This window comes from Python bivittatus, unplaced genomic scaffold (genome assembly GCF_059951505.1).
Source record: "Python bivittatus isolate LINGU-HERP-01145 unplaced genomic scaffold, Pbiv_v1 ctg000330_np1212, whole genome shotgun sequence".
Taxonomy (NCBI): Eukaryota; Metazoa; Chordata; class Lepidosauria; order Squamata; family Pythonidae; genus Python; species Python bivittatus.
In genome coordinates, this window is record NW_028277058.1 from 22,732,975 (window position 1) to 22,751,588 (window position 18,614).

The 18,614-nt window shown below is 34.3% G+C and overlaps 1 protein-coding gene across 3 annotated transcripts in view; it reads right to left on the reverse strand.

Moving 5' to 3' along the window:
* Nucleotides 1-4,019: 4,019 nt before the first annotated feature.
* KCNC2 (potassium voltage-gated channel subfamily C member 2) overlaps nucleotides 4,020-18,614 on the reverse strand; it is a 56,618-nt gene continuing 42,023 nt past the window's right edge. Inside the window, exons 2-5 of one of the 3 annotated variants that reach the window (XM_088141823.1) lie at nucleotides 13,764-14,688; nucleotides 10,958-11,125; nucleotides 7,222-8,135; nucleotides 4,020-6,194 (exon numbers count right to left, since the gene is read on the reverse strand). In XM_088141823.1, coding sequence (XP_087997949.1) covers nucleotides 8,002-8,135; nucleotides 10,958-11,125; nucleotides 13,764-14,688 — 1,227 coding nt within the window. In that variant the 3' untranslated portion in view covers nucleotides 4,020-6,194; nucleotides 7,222-8,001. The other 2 variants (XM_088141822.1, XM_088141821.1) reach the window with 2 other exon arrangements.

Below are 18,614 nucleotides of genomic sequence, written 5' to 3' on the forward strand. Positions count from 1 at the left end.
GCTTGTCTGCTTGTGTTTAACTTTTTTGGTAAACATGGCTTTTTTTCATTTCCTTCCTGTTCCTTGACCTCTTCCCCCAAGCTTGTCTTCATCCTGTTTTGCTCATATCCCCACAATTTTCTTTGCCTTCTTTTATCAACACAGCTACTCCTTCCTTCCAACATGTTTGCCTCCTGCTTTTTTCTTCTTCTGCTAGAAGGAAAATGTCTGGCCATGTGTACTTGTGTGACAGAAATGCATCAGATGGGAGATCCTTATAAACAGGGGATCCTATTTTACAAGCAATTTACTTTAATTAGTAAACATTAATTCACTTTTTGAAATATAAATAGTTACACATGCGGACACACATATAGACACACACACATACATACATATGGGACATGCACACATTTACTGGCCAGAGGTAGGACTTATTTTAGCTTGAGGTGGCAGTTTAATTTGACAGATAGGAAAGCTGAGCATTGCACAGAACCACTGTATTTATAATTTTTTTTTGCTATCTACTCTTCCTTTCAGGAGCCAGATATCTTCTTACTTTCAGTGTTGCCTTCCTTTTGGCCAACTATGACTTAGATATGCATACAAAACTTTGAAAATACATTTGGTATTAAACAGAACACAAATACATTAGTCATCCATATTCAATATGTTAAACCAGAACAACATATATATAGTGGAGGGTAATATATTAAGAAACACATTATTTCTATAAATAATTATGTTTATTAGAGTTGATTATTTTTCACAGTAACATTTTTCATAATTCTTAATAGTTATATTAATTTTTTATGCCAGTGTAATTTCTCACATTTGAATACCACTGATCCAAAGAAAGATTTATTTTAGTTTTGTAGTGTTTTGTAATAATAAACCTAGCAATGAAAATTAAATCAATATATTATGCTTCATCATTTTATTGACATTATGAAATATGGACAGTAAACTAATAGCAGGATTTATTGTGAAAACTGTTAAGTAATTTATATGGTTCTGCTTCAAAATAAGTTGTAATTCTCACAGATGTCTGAATTAGTGTATTCAAATGGTAGCAAAATCAAGTTACTAGTTTTGTTTTGGAATCAATGTTTAAGTCAGCTAATTTCTTAAGTATTGCAGTCACAGAGACACTATATATTACATGAGTAGCTATTTTTAAAAAATCCTTGCCACAAGAAAAGTAATGGCTGAAACTAAACAACCTTTCATATCCATTCACTTTCTAAAGTATGACACTGGAACTTCATAAAATAACATTTTTCTTTTACTTTAGTGAAGCCATACAAAGTCTGACCCTAACAAACTGTGATGAATGATTACTCATATGAATAATAATTTGTATGTTGAAAATGAGTACTATCCTGTACTTGCAGTTTTTTAGACATCTTTTTTTCCTTAATTTTTCCCTAAACCCCAATCTTCACAGATAAGTGTATTACAAATTTCAAACTTTCATAGATTGAGATGTCTTATGTAAATAATCCCCCTTTCATATTACCACTAAAAAGAAATGATTTAATCCAGTATACCATCACTTTTAAAATTAAATTTATTTAGTAAACATGAGGCCTCTTTACCTTATTCTGTGCTGGGGAGCTGAAGAGCTCCATATTCTGACCTCAGGCTCAGTCATTGTGCAGATGACCAAAGGCCTATGGGAAGATATTTCTTCTGTCTTGGAGAAAGAAATCCAAGGTGGAGCATTCATTGTAATGAAAAACAACAACAACTGCACTTTGAAGAGATGGTCCTCATTCATCAGATACATGAATGTTTCTGTGATCACTTCTGTCACTGTTACATTTTCTTCTACACGAGTCTTCTGAATTGACCATTTCATGATGTTAATTCTTAATGCTCTACAAAACTTGGATACAAAGCCACTTTTCAGTATCACTTTTTATTAAGTCTTCTTCCCTTGGGTATTGAGTCAATTATATTCTTACCTCTGTGTTTGTGTACTCTTTAAAAAAATGAAAATGAAGAAAAAGTATCTACAATTTTATTAATAATTGGTCTTGTGTAATGTGTATGTTTTGCATACATCTATGTTTTTAGCTTAGTACAAATTGGTCCATGGTTAAAAATTCTGGCTTAGCACAATGTGTAAACATAGCCAATATCTCACGGATCCAAAACAAATACTCCAGTTTTGGCTATACAGAAGAATCTCTACTAGAACGTATTGAGAGATTGCAGAAATGCAGATAGAATTAGTGAAGGGAATTGAATAGCAATGGTAATGATGTGACTTGAGAAACAGAAACAGCTGGCAAATATCTGGGGCCACTATTTTGCAATCAGGCAGTAAGAAATTAATTTTTATTTCCTAATTTCCATTTTTTATTCAATACTGAAAGCTGGTTCTACACTATAGGGCTGCGCAGCACTCTGGTTCTGCAATGAAACAGGTACTCCAGGGTCTGCAAGGATGCTCATTAACACTTGCTAGCAGTTCCTTAAAGCAACTGTCTCTTTTCTCGGGATATAGCAGCTGCCTTTGTATTTTCATATAACTTTCAACTAGCATTCTTTTTTCTCTTTAATAATTCCATGAGATTAAAGAAATTGTATAAAATGTCAATTTAATAATTTAATTCCTTCACATTTGCAGCAAGAAAATCAGCCATTTTCATATATAAAAAAGATAACCTGCAATTCTGCTTGGCAGTATTCCATAGTGTTTTTTGTTGGTGAGTTTGAATTTGAGAAACTTTTTCTCAACCTTCCATTTCCTCCCAAAGTGATTTTATTCCTGGCTGTCTTTTGAAATTTATCATTGGAATTCACATCTGGGAGTTATGTTCATATTACATATAGAATCTCTTTAAATTAAGAACATCTGAGCATATCTTTTCAGGTTAATTATACATAGTAAGAGTTTATCAGTTGTAAAACTCCAACACCATTATAAAGAAAGAAAATAGATCCTTCCAGTCAAGGAGCAGCCCAGTAAGTTAAGAACAAGGAAATTATGAAAGCAAGAAGGTTTGTGTCTAAGAGATGCTGATAAAATATTGTTAAACTTCCAAGCCAGGAAGGAAGCTGGCTGATGTAGCAGTCTGTTCTATTGTGAATACATCAGTGAACTATAGGAAAGCTTCTACATATTTCTTTTCCACTGTGACAGCAGGACACATCAGAACTCAGGGATGGGCAACCCACAACCCACAGGTAGCAAGTGACCCTGCCAAATCCTGAGACTAATGATTTTTGGTGGCATTTTTTTTCAGAATGAGTGAGAATGAAAATTGCTTCCATTTCCATTGTTAAGTCCCTCTCAAATTCTTAAAAACAAACAAACAAAAACACCACCCTAAAGCCATTATTTTGCACCCATCAGTAACAAGATTAAAGGCCATTCTTTGCATTTTTCCATTGTTGAGGGATTTGTGATTTTCCCCTGCTCCCATTCCCATCATTAACCTTCCTCCCAAATACAGAAAGAGCCAAATGATCATCATCATCATCAATCATCATCATGCTTGCTCTTGTAACCTCTTATGGCTTTCCAGGAGGTTGAAAGGCTCAGTTGTGGGACGTGATCCATGAAATAGTGTCCATTTCTATGACATAGTAAATTGAAATATCTCTTATATGGAGTCCCTATTGATATGTGTATAATGTAGCAGAAAACCTTAATTTCAAAGTCCAAAAGGAAGTTCATGAGAAAAGGTTATTAGGCTCTGGCCAGACCTAAAAGAACTTCACTAAATTACAGGTGCATAATAAATAAATTTACCACTATTGCTGCCATTACTACTACTCAATCAGCCATTTCCTTTTGAGAAACTGTAATAATATGCATGTCCATGGTTTTTGTATACAATAACTTCCTATATAATTTTAATTTAACCGTATAGTCCTAAAAATATTTCCATAATTATTATGCAAACATTGCATTTGTGTCCAAATACAAGTATAGTGATAGGGGCAGCATCTGCCGTTAGTCTCATTAGTTCATCATACCCAATATTTATAGCATCTGCAAAAAAAAAAAAAAAAAAGCCTGTTCAATACACATACTATCTGAATGAGCAACCCTTGGTCTGGAAATTCCAAAGATTTAAATTAGACAGTATCTATGCACATTTCTGATATAAGATATTTTGCTTCCCAGACTTTTCAAACCTTCAGAAAATAGGTACTGCTTTTTTAAAATGTTATACAATGTGCTAAATAACTATAACAGGCCACTTCTTAAATTATGTTCTAACAGCAGACATATAGGTCATCAGCCAGAGGCCTCTAGGATGGCTATCAAAACAGGTAAGATGGGGGTCATAGCAGCATAATTGAAGCCTGTCCCCTTTGTACATGTGTTTGACATCAACACACATGCAAAATAGGTGCTATTTCAATTGTGCTGCTGCGATTGCCATCTTGGCTGTTTGGGCCCTCCAAAGGTGCCATTGACTTCAGTCTTTGTATCTTACAAGAGCCTATCATATGTCCATTGTTAGCCACAGTTAGTCTATTTGCTCCTGCATGCACAGTTACCAACAAAAGGTGGTAGCATTGCTTTAGACTTCCTCTTACATAAAAGGAAATATATATGGATATAAACAATTTCTTGAAAAGCATTCTAAGCATGTACAAATAACCTGGTTCCCTTTGACAGTTGTTGCACAATTAAATGAAGTATTGGATGTGGAATTATTTATTTTTATGAGAATTATAATACCATAGTCTTACTAAGCATCACTGAAACAAGTTGCTATACATTTGATATATGTATAGGATTGCAGCATAATGAACTGTACAGAACAGGCACATAACTTAGAGGCAGGAAACAATTTGCTTAAGAGGTAACAGATTGGTTGTAATTAGAAGAGAGATGTACTACAGCACAGTCTCTCCTCATTCAATCATTTCCTTCTCTTGTTTTATGGGACACTGATTTCATCCTGAAATAATCTGTATGAAAGATACTCACTGTAATCAGAATGGCCAAATCCTTCTTAAACCAAAGAGGAATAAGAAAAAGGAAACAGTGGAGAAAAAAATATGAGCAACATTGTGAATTGTGTTCCAACTTCCTCCCCAGGATCTTTTGCATTTTATTCTCCATTTTGGTTAGTTACATGGCCACTGGTTTCCACCAGGCTTGTGCATGCACCTTTTGACAGCTTCACAAAAAGGTCCACAATACAGAGTTTCATATGTGGGAAATGTCCCTACATTCAAAATAGGGTGACAAACAGTTTCTGGAGAAGGTCTTATTAAACAGGAGGGAGAGAACATAAGCTATCACACAGTACCTGGCTACAAAGCATCATAGACGTTGAATAGACTAGAACAATTTTATCACAAAAATCACAAAAAAGTAAAGAATCTCTCTCTTATGCAAAATATACATTTTAAGATCTATTTTATATTTCCTACTTTATATTTACTGATATTGTTTTGTGATCATTTCAATAAAAAAACTATAATATATTTAACTGCCCATATTTTATTTCTTTCAATACCTATGAGGTAACAATGAAGTAAATCAAAACAACAACAAAAAGCATCTATACAATTCTGGGCAAAGTCTGTGATTTTTTTTTTCTTCTTCTTACTACTTTCACCTGTAATCACACATCTCTGATCCAGATCAAAAGTAAACCATATGTTGGCACATTCACTAGGATTCATAAAAATATAGATACAGCAAACTGAGAGTGCAAAGACTTCTTGCAAAATCCTATGACATTAATGTTCTTAAGTTACAAACTTTGCAAAAATACATTTGTTATGAGGAAACCTATGACAGAGAGTGCTTACATCACTATTGTTAAATTGTATGCCTTTTATGATCCACAGTATGGTCTGCTGTAGGGACCAAGAAGAATACACAAAGAGTCATGTTGGTCTTTTTTCATGGGGTCTCAGAGATGATGTCTTCCAATGCAGCATCCCTTGGCATAGATGACTAAAGCTGATATTCCATGCACACGCATCTTATTTACAGTTGACTCATCAATAGTGACTAATAACTGCATCTCCTGGCAGCAGCCGTTGAAACTGGTCCTTAATCCTCATAACAAGCTCCACTTCCATAGGAAATTAGAAGAATCTCTTCAAGGCGTTAGGTGATGATCAGGGCCCATTCAGGAGGAGCAATCTCTTTCCAGTACAGTCCTTGGTATGGCTAAATTCCATTGTCCCTTTTTCAGCAGTCAAAAATCCATGATAAATTCTGTATAACACTGCAGCCAATAATAGCAGCATCAGATATTAATTTCTTGATGAATCTATTTACATATTAAATATATGTACTGTACATCATATTACCCTATATCTGCAAGTGCTATTACCAAAACAAAATGTACATCCCTAAATATAAGAAATGTAAGTATTCGAATATGTTTTTGTACATTTTTATATAACATGCACCTTATGCAAAGAATGTTACATGTTTAGATAGACCTATTTTCCTAACAATCCTAAGCATACAAAAATCTGGGATTTTTCAACAATCTCAAGGATCTCTTATAATATTTTTTTAAAAAAATCTTTCTTATATGTCTAAGTCTTTCACATTGTTGGGTGTTTTTCCTCACCAGCCCAAAACATCATATTTGCAACTATGTTCATGATGTTGTTTAAACCAGGTTATCTTGTTTTATTATAAAGAAAAAGAAGTTATAGAGAATAAAATCTGAACATAAAAATGAATGCAGATTGTAAGAATGTGGGATTGAAGCAGCAGTCCTAATGAAATGACAAAACCATTGCTAAATCCCACCTTTTGAAAAATGTTGAGGAAGTGGCCATTTATCAAGCTATACTTGGCATATGCATAGATACATATATCAAAAAGTGGAAAGGAAGCAAATGCTTTTAGCAGCTAATCTTAGATGAAAAGAGCATTTCTGAAGAAGGCAACTGTGGAACATGAAGACAGATGAAAAATACAGACAGGGAAACAGTGACACAACACACAGGACAAAGCATTTAAAGGAAAAAAAATTGACAAATAAAATGTGAAAGCCTTAAAGTTAGAAGTTTATGGCTGGTCAAAACCCCATTTTAAAGCTATTGTTCTCTAACAGCTATAACAAACCCAAACAAAACTAAACAAAAGGAAAAAAGGAAAAAAAACCCTCCAATATATTTTTTGGTTTTGCTTGGCACTCTGCCTCCGAAAATGTTGAAGAATCCTGGAGAAGAGAAATGACTGTACTACCAAGCAGCACTTGCTAACTTAATAATGCAAGCCTGGATTGTGTTTACCTTTCTTTCATGTTTTGTGCCTTCCCCAAGCCATTAAGAAAGAGATCTGGCCTCTGCTTGCGTGTACCCAGTAATGACAACCTCTTTGCAGTTATCTGTGTGCAAACAACCGGAAATATTCAGAACTCTGATATATTAACCCAGTACTAAAATAAATCAATCAAGAAATAACAGTTTTTTAAAAAGTAACTTAAAATAAATCAAAGAGAACCAAAATAAACACGAACTACCCAATCCCACATGCAGACCCATCAAACATTGTTCCGATTTCAGTAAGATGGTACAATTAAAACAACAACAAATCTACACAGTCCTAGGTCATCTGTGATTCCAATTAATCTGCAAGATGGATTTCAGATAATGGAAACAGAATGGTTAGTGAACATGATTAGACTGAAGTCACATTGGTATGCAATTATGACAAAGGTTTCAGACATATTCAGAACAGGTTGGAATCACAAGAAATGAAGTTCAATGGAAGCACATTTATTTAAATATATATCCCTGAAAATATGGTCATTTATTTACACTGGCCAGTTAAGTTATTTTATTGCTGTGGTAATGTAGGACAATAGCAGTGAAAAGGAAACAAACCTACTTTAGAGGATCTTACAAGCAAAATTAGCATCTTCAGCTATCCAAGTACTACTGCTGGACACTAACAGGTACAACACAGATTTATACTTATGTCAATGGAACCTGGTTAATACTATAGCTATTTCCATTAGATGATAAGCAGCACTTCAGTTACAGTTATGTAATCAATTTATAGCATCTGGTTTACAAGATAGATGGGATGGGAGATCGAGAGCGTCTTAGACAAGGTGAGCTGTAAGGTGATATTACTGGAGACAGTCTCAGGGCATTGCCTGCCATGCCAGTTATGTTGTTTAAACTTCTGGATTTTTCATAGCCTTTCATGAGAAAATGCAGACATTAGTTGAATTCAGTCAGAAAATAAACAAACAACACAATGCAATGTAAACATATGTTTTCAATGGGTGCTTATAGAAAGTCCTAAAATTCTTTTATAATAATATACAAAAAGATAAAGTGTCACTATTCTTATCAGCAAAATTAAATGAACTCATATTTTCTTACAGATTTTAAGGGCAAAGACCACTGGTGTATACTTGCTATGTCTACTGGTTTCATCAGTGATTTTTTTTAAAAAAAAAAGAACGGTACAATTGGCTCTCCTGTTATGTACCTCAGTATTATAGTTTCAGAGCAGGCATTCAGAATGCACCAGGGGAAGGCTGATAAATATATTGACTAGACCTGTTCTCTGACCTAGAACATTTCATACCTAAATCCAAGAAGTCATTTTTTATTTGTAACCCCAGAGGTTATATTGTTAAATTTATTATTGTTAAAAAAACTCCATTCAGAAAAGTGTTTCCATTAGGCATCTGACATTCTACATCTAATACTATTAATACTGATACATTTGCAATATTTACAAGATTTGAAATTCATTAAAATATGTGGATTTGTTTATTATTTAGCGACCTAGTAAAATTATAGTATTGCAATTTTATCCAATGGCTACTTAAAAAATAAAGACAGAACATGCACTTAAGAGACTAAAATAACCAGTATTTACATGTTATTAAGCAATCATTATTTCTGCACTTATAGAAACTCTCCTTTCATGGATAATGATCATTTCTCATAAAACTGTGTTTTATGATGTCAGAAATGAGCATTAGGCTGAGTATTCCTCCCTTCCTCACTCATAGTATGATCTTGCCTTAAGTTAGAGGTTACTAATTCATGCATAACACTCTCCACACTAAAATCTATGCACCATGTGAGTTGGACAAAGGTGATAGAGAAGAAACAGTCACAGTGCACATCCAAGACTTCATAAACTATAGTTGTGGTCATTTAAATGCAACATAAGTGAAACATAATTTTGCAAAACAAGTTTGGTCTGTGGCCTACTTAATGAAGATTGATCTATATTGAATCAGCAATGGATTCTTTATCAAAGCGACTAATTCTCAGGTAAATGCAATATAAACAAAATGACATTTTTGTTTAGATTACAATTTCATACAAGTTTACCTGGGAATAAGTCCCACTTATAAAGAATCTATTGTGAAACAGCTAATATATCACTGTGTTATACACAAAATAAAGATGATAATTCCTATGGCTTTCATAAGATGTGTACTAATAATCTCATTAGCTATGATCTAAAGAAGCCACTGATTTCCAAGAAAATCTCACCCTTATGCAAACAATTATGTACTAATTATTTTTGTTAAGTTTATATCACTCCTTTTCTCCAGGATATCAAGGCAGAATACACAATACTCCTTCCTGAAATTTCTCCTTACAGCCACAACTCTGTAAGGTAGGTTGGGTTGAGAGAGAATGATTGGCCCAACGTCTCCCAGTGAATTTCCATTGCAGAGGGTGGACTTGGTCTTCCTGGTCTTGGTCCACACATTAACCATGTGGGGTCTCTAGTCACTAGGAACTGTACAGAACAAGACGATGTAGAAACACAAAAACCTACGCTATTTGGTCTCAGAAGCAACATTCCTTTAAGACAGCACCCACAATTGCTGCAAATACACCAGGGTTTCCCACAACAAACACATAAAATAGGGATGACATACCTAGGGATGTAAAAGAAATCTGTGGGAGCAGATTTGCAAGATCCCCCAGTATGGACTCTGTTGCAATAAAGACAGTAGCACTGCACTGAGTCCGCTAGTGTCCATCTTTCTCTGGTCAAAAATCCGCATAAAAATTCCATTTGTTTGTGAAAGATGCATCTGAAAAAGAGTGTTATGTTTCTGAATGTTGCATACAAAAAGGGGTAGTTACATAAATATTAAGGAAATGTACATTTTAAAAGTCTCTATTTGGGAATTTATGAAATAAAGAATAGCATCATGGACATTTGCTTTAAAAATGATTTCTTGGGGAATTTACATTAATAACTATATACAGCAATAGCAGTTGTATACTAAAGTGCCATATATTATGGAAAACTGTGAACAAAAGTGGACATGGATTTTTAAATGCTGCTTCCAGATCCTAATGCAAAGTAGTATATAATTTTTTAAACAAATAAAGCAGTAAATAACAAATGTTTTTTGTCTTTTTAAAGATTGGATTGAGACTCAGAGATGCATGTAACCTAGGCATGCCATTGAGCTTTCAATAGTTTGCTGCAGGGAAAAATGTTGTAACACCGGTGTAGCTGAAGCAATTTTCTATTCAACATAGTAGACTATCCTTAACTTACTGGCTTTGGGTATAAATCTACCTTCTTTCAATTTAAACGCTTTCCAAAGAATATTATCTTAAAATTTTTGTTTCTTTTTCAGAACTTTGTTTTATCCACTTCAGAATTAATTAAACCATCCTTCTACAACATAACTAACTTACAATAGTAAATAACTGATTGACATTTAAGATATCCCACAGCAATTTCTAATTGTTTAGAAAGTGATTTAATGAAAATGGCCTAAGCTACATCTATATTCTTTCAGATAGACAAATGAAATCATGAATGAAACACTGACATATTTTTCAATGAATTAATGAGCCAAAGACATTTTAATAGGACACAAGAAAGGGACAACAAAGAAAGTATGAAGGAAAAATGCACTGATACAATATTTCCTATAGCATGTGTTCACATCAGCTTTATTCCAGGCTTATTTGTTCAGAAGAATAGTGCTAAATGTTTATAGTCTAATGAAAGAGTCCATACCTTTCCTGATCCCTCCATCAGTAGCACATGGGTAATCACCTGCTGTCAGCAGAAAACACGTTCCCCCTCTTCTGTTTTTGTCTCTGGTACTAGAGCGTCTGATTGGTGGGGGCCTTTCCATAGGTGACAGTGGCTGCTCACTTTCTGTACTGTCTTCACCTGATAACACTGGTCAAAGCACCATGCCCATTTACATCATATAGCCAATGAATAAATGAGACAACACAAATAACTTGCCTCATACTCTTACTACTGAAGGTGGAAAAGAAGAATAAGTAGCAGTAAGTCATGAAATGAAAAAAATAGTACTAATAAAGTTGAAAATCTATGATTTGTTAAGGAACAAACAAACTGGCCCTTTTAGACTGATGCTGTCTTCAGTATTATATATTGCCTCAGTGTCTTCAACATTCAAAAAAGGCAGCAAATTTTGCTATTCTAGCATTTCCATCCACTACTAAAAGAAATCAGTTCACATTAATGACAGTAGCTATTATATTTTCTAAATTAGATAATTAATAACTTGGGAATTCATCAGGGTTCATCCAAGACATTTTGCTGATTAAAACAAAGAAAATGGCAATCTCCTGTTTATTTCATGAGGAAAAGCCTAGAATCTTTCTTCAGTTCTGGCAGTGGAACAGTATATTCCATAACGGGCTAGCTTAGGAAACACAAGATAGGCTACATAATATGCACAGCTCTGTTTTCTAACACTTCACTATTGCTTTTTATGTATGCAACACCTGCAGTCTAAGGCCAAACTGTCACTCAGCATAATAGTAGCTAAGACACTGATGGGTAAGTTAATGTTCTTCAATAAGGATTGTAAGTCACAAATTTAAATGCAGCTCATGATCCTATCACCTGTAAGATGTTGATAAATATATTACTTTGTAAAATATTCATGGGGCAGCAAAAGCAGGAAGGTATTAATCAGCAGGCAAACTGCAATAGTGGGCTGAATTCAGCTGGTAAATCCCAAATCGTGTAGGTATGTTGCAAGGCTTAGATGAGAGACACATCAGCTAGCGCTCCTTAGCGATACTCAGGGGTCTGCTGTTTTAATGGATATGTTTAGGTTCCCTCTGTCTCAAGTTATGCAGCTTGGGAGGAAATGTTTGTTTTTTCTAGGTTGTCTGCTAACAATCTGCTAATACTGCACACTCTGAGATCATCCCTTTCTTCTATATAAATTGATGTAGTGTGTAGATCTCAATCTCTAGATTGAGATAACAGCAAGGAGCAAAGTCTTAAAGTTCCCTTACCTTCTTACTAGCACATCAGCCTAGAACAACTTCTGTCCTGGCTTTCCTCAAAAATCCTGTACTCAGGGACCAAAGCATATGCTTAGTTCAACTCTGGAAAAGTTGATATTTATGAAAATGACTAAGCTATCTTCTTCTATCATGTTGCTCCCAAGAAGTTTAGTTGGGAATTATGGATATTCATCAGATTTCAAGAAAACCAGGTTGGGGAAGACTGTAATTCCTTAATAATATCTAAGCCTTTTAATTAATTTTTTTGCACTAAAAATAACATTATTATGCCATATATATTAATATTTCTAATGATATAGCAATTTTATTGACAGGAATAGAAACTGAAGGATATAAGGGTATTTGAAAAGGAAAATACACATTTGAGCTCTGATCATCTGCTTCTTTTCCCCCTAATCTCTCCTCACCAGCACCCACTAACCTACTTACTTGCAAACTGTGCATTCTCCATGTTGGGATACAATAGAGAAAGCTTGTGAAACATAAACATTTTTTCTTCTTTTATGTATTTGTTTACACTCTGTGTGTGTGTGTGTGTGTGTGTAAATATATATTTATTTAGATTTATTTATTAAAATTATTTACATCTATAGGATTGCAGTTTTATTATTTAAAAGACGGTTGAAAGAAAGTTCTACTGAATTTGCTAGTACTTATATCCAAACAGGAACATGTAGGATTGCACTCTTAATAAAATTATGAAAAGGCTCTATTGTTTAATTTAGACAATGCTAAATTACAATCTTGTAGCATTCATACTTTAGTCTACCTTAACTGTGAAAAGAGAAGTGAAAATTAAATAGAAAAAATTAATAAAAAGTATTGCTATTTTTACAGATTATCAAAATTTATTACAAAAAAACTTGTTCTGCTCTCTGAATATCAGAGAAATTACTATCTATTCTAATTTATGAAATGACACTATTATTGTAATCTAGAAAGCACACTTTTGTGTTATTATTTGTTCCACTACATGTAAGTTAGACCAGCCTTCCCAGCCTAAGGTGCATGAATCCTTGATTCTCAGAAACCTTCAGGTTCCATGGTGGCCAGAGATTATGAAGTCCAAAAAACTCAAAGCCACTCATTTGGGATAGGTTGGCCTAAGCTAATCATCTATGTTTAAGATTGCTGCTAGTATTTCTTAACACCAGCAGACAAATAAGGGTACATAAGATAAACATCAAGTTCAACAAAATGGAGGCAGAATTGTATAGCACAAGCATGCATGAACCAAACATCTATATTACGCAACAGGCAAAAACAGTGGATGCCACCACTAGAAAAGAAAAGGAGGAAACAAAAAGCAACTTAGCATTCACAATACATTTAGCAAATACTAAAGCAATTCACAGATCCGAGAACATCTAGCTACTTTGCCATTTATGAGACTGACGCACAAATAGTAAGTGAAGGGAGAAGTGTATGATCTATCTCCTTCAGCTGAAGAAAGATTAAATGCTTTCTCATTCTTTATACACTATACTGCCAGACATACCAGACATGCATCTGGAATTGGGTCCTACCTGATTTATTATGTTCCATCAGCCGGTTGTCTTTGCCAAGACAGACTTCTCCCTGTGTGCTATTGCAGGCCATATTCAAGTCTGTCTTGCAAAATGTAGGGGACCTTGCCTGAGGAGCAGGTGGGATGTGCTTCTTTCTCTTTCTTGGAAGCTTCTGTTTCGCCATGGCCAGAGAATAGTACATTCCAAAATTGTTGACAATAACAGGCACAGGCATGGCTATGGTCAGCACTCCAGCTAAAGCACACAGAGCACCCACTAGCATGCCTGACCAAGTCTTTGGATACATGTCTCCATATCCAAGAGTAGTCATGGTGACCACAGCCCACCAAAAACCAATGGGGATGTTTTTGAACTCTGTGTGTTCACTAGCTGACGGGTCATTGGGTTTGGCACCTATTCGCTCCGCATAATAGATCATGGTGGCAAATATCAACACTCCTAATGCCAAAAATATTATCAGCAGCAAAAACTCATTGGTGCTTGCACGGAGCGTATGACCAAGCACCCTGAGGCCAACAAAATGTCGAGTGAGCTTGAAGATTCGCAATATTCTCACAAACCTCACCACCCTGAGGAAACCAAGCACATCCTTAGCAGCTTTAGAGGAGAGCCCACTCAGACCCACTTCTAGATAGAAAGGCAAAATTGCCACAAAGTCAATGATATTCAAGAGATTTTTTATGAATTCACGTTTGTTGGGTGAAAAAACAACACGGACTAAAAACTCAAATGTAAACCACACCACACAGACTCCTTCAACATATGTTAGAGCTGGATCTGTCTCTATTTCATACTGCAGAACTGGCTCACTACCTTTGATAGGTTCTGTTTTATTTTTGATGGTATTAAATGCTTCATGGGTTTCCAGGCAAAAGGTGGTAATCGAAAGCAGGATGAAGAATAAAGAGGCAAAAGCAATGAACTGTAAAGAAAAGAAATGGAAAATATATTAGAATCAGACAGTAAAATCCAAAAACTGTCCCCAACAATATAACAATTATACCTTAACTTATACTAAACTTGATTGCTCTCAAGATGCTTCACAGAATTACCAAGAATTAACCTACCATTGTCCCTGGCCTGAAGTATTATTATAAATGAAAGGGCTAAAATGTATATCAGAATGTATGAATTGATGTCATCTAGGTTGCTGCTGATATTCATTCATTCATTCATTCATTCATTCATTCATTCATTCATTCATTCATTCATTCCACTTAATTTATATGGCATCCATCTGCCAAAGAAGACATTGATAACATCCTGAAGAAGAGGTGACAAGTTTAAAGAACAAAAAGCAATGGGTAGAAAATATAGAACAGATTTATTGTGAATTCTGTGGTGCCAAGTACATTTTCCTATATTTCCCTTCTTTTCTTATCTTGGGCTTTTAATTTCTTTGCTATTTCTTTATGCATTTTACACAACATTGATTACCATGATAGAGAAGAGCATGTTAAGTAGGTAGGTAGGTAAGTGGCTGACATTATGTATATCTACAAACAATAAGAAAACATATGCTTCCAACACTGTACTTAAGCAAACTGATATTTAAGCTGCAATAATATATACAGTTATCTCTTTTATTGAATTCACTGAAGCTTACTTCTGAGTAGAATGTTTACAAGACTGAATCATTACTCTTTCCAAAATTACCCAAAGTTATCCTTTCCCCTAGAAGGGCTTGCAATTTGACTCCATATATAATGGAACTGGGATAGAAAGTTAAGGTATAGTGTTAGATATTTTCTTTCTCTGGCTGATAAGCAACAGTGGAACAAGGTTGTGAGGAGAAAAATGACCTCACATGCAGACACAAATTTAATATTTATTTGGGTTTTGATAATATATTCTATCTTTAAGTAAAAGATAAAGTAAAGATGATCTTGAGTTGAGCTCAACCTCTGGTGACTACATGGACACAATCATGTAGGGGGTTTTGCAAGAGTGGTTTGCCATTGCCTTTTCCAGCATGCTTTTCTATTTATTGATCTAGAAACATAGAGTAAACTGGGACACAGTAGAAAGTTAATTATCCAAGCTACCACTTTTTTTTTTAAATAGGAACTATTACCACAAGCCCCAGTCCCTCAAGATACAACTGTGCTTGATCATAGATAGTGAGGCCACAATGGAAATTCACCAATCTTTATTATTCTTAATTAGCTGGGGGAGGGTGGATTAATTCATACCAGAGCCTTCCACCAGCCTTAATTATGCAATTAAATGCTTAACCTCTGCAATCATTACCACCAGCAAGCAAATAATTCTCTGTTGCATAGTGAGGTCTCTGTTTCACTACTTATCTCTATACAGTTCCCTAAAATATCTTTTGCCAATCTCTGGTAAGATGCAACTATCCAAAAATATCAGGCCATTATTAAGATGGTCCACTATGATATCCCCAAAAAGAAAAGCTATTAGTTCCTACTGTCCAAATGAAACATAACCAAGTGCCTTTCGTAGTAGGTGTTTACTTATATTTAGGCAATTGTTTGTAAAACCTCTTCAGTTTAGGAAAACCCTGTGTAGATATTAGACCTGCATTAGCCTTATAGGCATTATAGTTCACAGTGAGCATTTTTTAAAACTACTATGCATTGAAAATTAAACCATGATTTGAAGCAACACAAATATGTTCATATTAGTAACTTTTGTAATTCCTACACTAAATCAGTATAATTCTCTAAAGTTGAATCAAAAGATTCTGCTGATAAAAAGGACCCAAGCATTGATATAAGTTGCTCCATTATTACTTTTAATGCCTCCAATATATATAATTTTCTTTTTGCCCAAGCTGGGGAAAATTTTAAAGGTGTGGAACATTTTCACCCCAGAAAACTATGTTTTCCCTGCTTGGGTAATTATTGATGTACTGTATTTCTTCTTATTCTGGTTCCCCTTTGATTTTTAACCTCCAATACTGTTTCTTTTGATTTTCAAGCAGGATTTTCAGTTCATCTATTTCATTATTAGTCACTACTAATATATCATAAAGTCATATGACAGAGCTATTGAATAGTTTTTAGTTACAATGTCCAAATCAGAGAAGTATTAGCTTCCTTTACTCCATGTCTTGTAATCATTTTCCTTCTTCAGGTATGATAGCTCTTCACTATCGAAATCCAGCACAGGATATTTGCCAGGAGATAGAAAAGAATGTAACTCATTCGTTATTTCTTTATATATCAGCCAGTTCCTCTACTTTAAGCTGTTTAGAACATCTAGAATTTGTCTGTGGTTCAGAACTCTTCCTGCATTGCTTCTTTGATTTATTTTTGCTCTTGGGCTTAACTTGTCATTCTTCATTCCTTTATTATTTGTAATTTCCATCTTTGTAGTAAACTGGTCCTCTACAATATGTTACTTTAAGAAGAAAGGATAAATATACTATCCAGTTGTGATTTTTTTTAAAAAAAACCTAATAAATAGACAATCAGTAACACACCCATAAGAAAAAAACAATACATAGCTCTTTTAATGTGCTAAGGCAGATAACTTAGCATCTTCTAGCAGACTTGGCAGGAATTTTTTAAAAAATATTGAAATGTGCCATATGACCCTTCTCCCAAACTATATTAATTTGCAAATTATTCCAATTTATTAACAACCTTGTTCATTTCAAGTCCCAGCATAGCAGATAGCTCAACATTCACTTCTTCACTTCGCCATTGTGTGCCATCTGTGTTCTGTTTCAAAATCTTTAATTTGAATTCACTTTTGATAAAGCTGGAAAAATCCCATACTACCTAATCATTATTACTGACATTTGGGATTATGAACTATTTTTTTCAGCAATTATTCAATAATTTTCATGTTCCATGTCGAATAACATATGCAAATGTTTCTTTTGTGGATCTGATTGTCTACAGTATACATTTTAGATATCCCCAGACTATTCAGATAATTGTTTAAAAATAATCATCTATTATTGATATAATAATATTAATATTAATAATATTGATATAATGATATTAGGAAAAGCTTCACTTTCCTTGAGCTGCTATGCTGTTTTTATAAAAATGCTTTTCTTTACTTTACTAGGCAGTAACCTTTCAAAAATACATTGCCTTCTAATCATTTTCTACTTCCTTTCTCATATAATGCAATGCTATTTCAACCACAGATTTCAACCATAGGCTTCACTAGCCATTGTTAAAAACTGTTAAAATTCAGTTAATTTCTTTGCAGAGTAAAGAAAGAAACAATGCAGATGACTGCAGAAACATTGTTTTACAGCTTTCCTAAATTATATCAAGGACAGGTGCCACCTGAATCTCAGGGAAGCCAGAAGGGGCAGAGTGAACGTTGCTATCCTAATTATATCCTTGGAGTCTACATCTGAATGACTCCAAGACAATTTCAAAAAGTCTTCAAGATTGGAGCAGTAGACAAATGTTGTAAAATATCTGATAATTCTGAGCATCATAGTACCAATACCTCTGAAGAGCATTAGGTTGGACAGGCTAGTTTAAAGAGAAGTAAGTCTTTACAAAATTTATTATTTATAAATTCCAATTTCAAAGACAAATTGTGTATAGAGGATTTATGAAGAGATTATTTCATTCCAATTTGTCTAATATGAAAAATTTAATACCCATAGTATAAAAAATTTAATACCCATAATATAACACCCTGTAACATAGGTGTTGTATAAATTCTGCCTTGTATCAGAAAATTCTACAGGATGATAACAAACCATCTGTCCATCAGTTGAAACTGAAGTGTAAATGAGTCAAGCAGGAAGACAATGATCCCAATTTACCAGCAAGTGTGAAGTGGCAAGTTCAAATTTTAGGAATGGTTTAGACCCAGCATTAGGTCTAGAGCCCAAGAAATCCATGTATC